The 5,097-nt window shown below is 34.2% G+C and overlaps 1 protein-coding gene across 1 annotated transcript in view; it reads right to left on the bottom strand.

Moving 5' to 3' along the window:
* SLTM (SAFB like transcription modulator) overlaps nucleotides 1-5,097 on the bottom strand; it is a 41,067-nt gene that overhangs the window by 35,270 nt on the left and 700 nt on the right. The window contains 1 exon segment of the mRNA XM_006920320.3: nucleotides 4,293-4,380. Within this exon segment, the coding sequence (XP_006920382.1) occupies nucleotides 4,293-4,380 (88 nt within the window).

Genomic DNA, 5,097 nt, shown 5'->3' with positions numbered 1-5,097 from the left:
TGTAAGGCTAACTCCTAGAACTGTACATCACTGAGTCCATTTTATTGTAATATGTGAGAACTATAGTATAGTTAAGCAGTCAGTAAATTCTACCCTTTAACCCTAAGGTATTGTCCAACTTCTTCATTAAAGTAATTTCTGATGCTACCAACTAATAATAATGATTTCTTTTTCTTCTAATTCCTGGACAACTTGCACTTTACATGAGTTCATGAAAGGGAAATAAAGTCTGAAGTCCTCTGTTCAGAATGCCTAGAAGATGACTAACTTGGAAGAAGCACACTGTCATATTTAAAGTACAAAATTCTACCTACCTTGACACACATCATATTTGATACGACAGATTAGAACGTACAAAAGTGCTCTGATGATAAACATAATCCGCCATATACAACTGCATAAGGCAAATGCAGTTTGAGGTAAAAGGGTCTGATTTTGTGAAATGAAAATGACATACACAACCTGAGGCTGGACAATATTCCAGCAAAAGTTATCAGGCTATCCATTACAACAAGATTTTGATGAGGAATAAAAAAATGCTGCAATGATTAACCTGTCCTAAAAGTATACTTTACGTACCAGTGTTTAAGGAGAAGGCACTGGTGCTGTTGAGAAAGACTGGAAGGTAGGTAAGTAAAGACTATTAATCTCTGATATACGTGCTTCCTACAAAAAATATGCCACCAAAAGAGACGTTTTTTAAAGTAGTTAAGAAAGCCCTTAGTAATCAACAAATATTTTCAGAGCACCTATTATGTGCCAAGCACTATGCTAGGCATTACAGAGACTAGTGTAAATAAAAGATTATGTCCTTATCCTAACAAAGCGTCTAGTCTAGTGGATACCTAAAAAATATCTGTAAGAATCCTGTCCCCAAAGCCCTTCTCAATGCCACAGTTCTGATTTAAGTCTTCCTTAACATCAAAACATACTGTAGTTATTTTTTAAAAAGGCAAGAGTTACAGTATACTATATTGTATCATATTAAATGCATTTTATGTGGTTGATTACTATACTCTTATTTGACATAAATTTTAGAAAGCTTTCCACAGTACACATGTAATTATACTGTTTGTGGTATTATCTACACAAAATTAGACATTAGATGTTTGGATAAACCTATAACCACAAACTATACTTTTCTCTATAGCGGAAAAAAATCAGATTTTGTATAGCAAAAGCCTGCATGTACTAAAAATGAGTTTCGACATCAGTAAGCACTGCATTATATATAATTTTGAATACTATATTGATTAACCACATGAAATAACTTGCTGAAGTTCAGAGGTGACTCTAAAGGTTGAAAATCCAAAAGAATGACATGCCATTGTCAGTTGAACCAAAAGAAACTTTAAATCTATAATCTCTAAAACAAGCTAATGAGGAGTTAGTTCTACCTGTTTAGCCGCTTTCTTAAACACACACCCAAACAATATGATAGTAAATCTCACCCGTGAAGCTTTCTTCTCGAAGCTTTCTTCTCGGTTACTTATTTAAAAGTGCACAGCAAAGAGAGTAAAAAGAGACTCAGAAAGGAGAACTAAACTAAGCTACAAACTGTTTCACCATATTTACTGTATACAAACAGATTTTACAAATGTTGATCATAATATCAGAACCCTTTAAAACATTATCAACTTTTATTTTGTTTGTGCTTATAAACTGCACTTTAAAGTCTACACCATACTTAATGCAGATTCCTTTTTTCTAATCTGTCCAAACACAATCACTTTAAAACAAAAAAATCTTTAAACAGTAACCCTGCATTTATAAGCGAATGAGCTTAATATTTCACCTAAGTAATTTTTCCAGACCCATGAAGCTTCTCTCTTGCTTTCCTAACATCATTTATCAAAATATTTCTTTTATGTTGTGTCTTGCTGATGTCTGCATGACTTGCCTCTAAGTAACTAATCCCTTTCTTTGCTCTTTTCCTTTTCTAATAATCTGTCCTAAAGAAAATTTATATTAGTTGAAGCCCTATGAGATTGCCTGTTCCTTCCGTAGGCATCTAGTTTAGCTGAACAGAAAGCATTTTTTTTCTGGCTCTTGGCTATATATAATTATTAAATTTCAGAACAAAAAAAGCCTTACACATAACCTACTGAAATTTCCAACTTGACTAAAAAGGAACCAGACCCATTAAAGGAAAAGCAGTATGACCAAGATGACATTATTTTCAAGGTAGATACTGCTAAATGAAGTTAAGATTTGGCAAAACGAACTTAATGTAGCAATTCAGCAACTAGACTGAAAACCTGACATCACATTTAAATATTTAATTTCTTGAATCCTTGGTTTTAAAAATTTGTTAATTTTGTTATTTTTAAAAGTTTTTCCATTCAAATTTGATTTCTGATAATTTTTAAACTTCTTAAAATTGAAAATAATCTTCATTTCTAAACATCTTAATTGTAAATTAATTCAAACTAGGTTCTTGGTTTGGTATTTACATTACGTTTTTTGCAATTCACAGGATTTTCAGAACAATGACAAATGGAATTCAAGGAGACAAAAGCTATTTATCATACATGTCCTAAAATGAGTCTCAGAAGTACTCAGTAGTAACCAATAACCTGCTAGAGACAAATGATTAACTATTAAACCTCTAACTAAAGACAAGACACTTTAACACCAGAGTTACAGACAAATTAAAGTTCGAATACCCTTATAATACATATAAAAGAAAAAAATTAACATACTGATTTTACATCTATACTAAAAAACTTAAAATTTTATATTGCTGAAATTATTTCCAATGGTAAGATACTGAAAAAGGGCTAGCTACATAGAAATTAAAAGTAGGTGAGAATAAATTAAAAGGTTTATTTCAGATGCTCAAATCAATAATCAGCTCAAATAATTTGGGACAATGATTAATACATAGTATCTGTCAAACTATCACAATGTACTAAATAATAGACACGAATCAAAATCACTGTAAGAAACATGGTTAATTCCTGGTGTACTTATTTCCTAATTTTTTATGCTTCTTCATTTTGAAATAGCTCTGGTTTATCAGCACAGGCTTCTCAGCACAAACTTCTCTGAACACAGAGAAGTGTATTTTTCAAAATGATATATGGAGTCAGAGTCACATTAAAAGCCACAGATCTTCAAGAAACTGTTACTTCTAGACTCCACTTCCCTCTGCCATTCCCATGCCACCCAGGAAATGCTTCTTAGCCCTTTTCAATTTCCTTCGGCACAAATAGGGGACTCTTGCAAAAGTAGCAAGACCCAAACAGTGAGATGGCATCAAAATCTCCCTGGTCCTGATACCCACACAGATTATTAAGATCAAACTTTAGTATTCCCTTCTTTTCAAGGTTAATTCATTCAGTCACTTTACTCCAATTACAATCAATTTGATCTTGAGCAGACAGAGTGCATCTGAATCACTCAAAGCCATAAAGTTAGATTTTTTAAACGCTGCAATTGTCCATGACATGCTCTGCATGGATGGAACACGTAGGTAGGTATCAGAATCCAGACACCCATATCATGTCCACCCTCTGCCAGTGTCCTTACAGGAGAGAGGGAAAAATTTGTAATTATGTATTCAAGTAAAGATTTCACTTACCATACTCTTTAAAAAATATATCTAAATTCCATTTATATTGTCAAAATGTTGATTTTAAATCACTTTTATCTATTCACTAAATCACCATATCCTGAAAATATATTCTGGCCTAGTTTAAGTTACGAAATCAAAATCTTTTAAGATATTCCCATAACTTAAAACTTTTTTAAAGCTAATAGATTTTCCCTACCTTGTTAGTATGATTGGTGAGGTCTTTTGAATTTCACTGAAAATTAGAATGTATAATGGCATAAATGCAAATTAAGTTCAAGTCAAACAAAATACTAAACATAAAGGTTATAGAATTTTAATATACTAGAGAAAACAGCAAGGAGCCAAGATGAAAGATTTGGTAGGAATTCCATCAATACTCTGCCAATTGTGGGGCAAGGTAGATATGTATTAAACTGAATTTATTCTTCAGGTCTTCAAACTATCAAGGAAGAAATATTATGAAACTTGACTTTGTAATTTTTTCGGAAGCAATAAAGAACTAGTCTCACTTTCAGGTCAGCTTCAGCCAAATCTTAAGGGCTACAAGTCACCCAGAGCCTGGCAACAGGAACTTCTCTTCCTTGACCCAAGAAGGCAGAGTGCCAGAGGGAAATAGCAAAGAGTAGCACTGTATAAACAGGGCAAGTGGCACAAGAGCAGAGGCAAGTTATATAACCAAAATATATTTTAAAATATGTTCATAACTCGTAACAACCTTTGCCTTTGGTTGGTTTCTTGTTTGGAGTATCAGTTGAAACAGTTAATTCAATATTATCTGGATCGCCTCCTTCCTCTTCAATAGCCTACATTAGAAAGAGAAGTTAATATGCTACACAATCTATCTAGACTTATTTTATAAAAACGAATTGAAAAAAAAAATCAGCAAACCTCAAGCCTCAAGACATTAGAATTGCCAGTCATTTCATAAACCGACTTCAAAAGAAAGGCAATTAAACCGTACGAGTGAGAGAAACTTTCAAGAAGGAATATCATTAGGTTTCAAAATCACAGGGAGTTTTAAACTCTACCAAGTCGAGATAATTAAATATCACATATCGTACTGAACAAGTCTAAATATTCTCGATTGCAGAAAAGTTGCTAGCTACTAAAGTAAATAACTAAAAGGAGCTTTCCTAATTTCTATAATGCAAACTAATTTCTCCTCTACTACAATTCCAACGCTCACTCAAATCAGAAAGATAAGGGATGAAAAAGCAGATTATTGAGCTGATGGCAAAACTTAAATTCCAGCGGAAAACAAACCCTTTCTCTTACCCACCCATCAACTTCCACTACCAAATCCACCCCCAAGATGGGAAGGAAACGGTTGGGCACAATTAAACGGTAACTTCGCAGAAGTCACCAAAGTAACCAGTCCCTCAGAGACCAAGAAATGCACGCGCTCACCATCGCTCAAGGATGGGGACCGAGCGCCTCCCGGGTCTCCACGATCGCCCTAGCGAGGCCGCGCCGGCCGGCCGCAGCCCTTGCAGGCTGCGGGGAAGTCCCGGAGGAAGCAG

Source organism: Pteropus alecto, unplaced genomic scaffold (assembly GCF_000325575.1).
Source record: "Pteropus alecto unplaced genomic scaffold, ASM32557v1 scaffold86, whole genome shotgun sequence".
Taxonomy (NCBI): Eukaryota; Metazoa; Chordata; class Mammalia; order Chiroptera; family Pteropodidae; genus Pteropus; species Pteropus alecto.
This window is presented reverse-complemented; position numbering and strand designations above follow the sequence as displayed.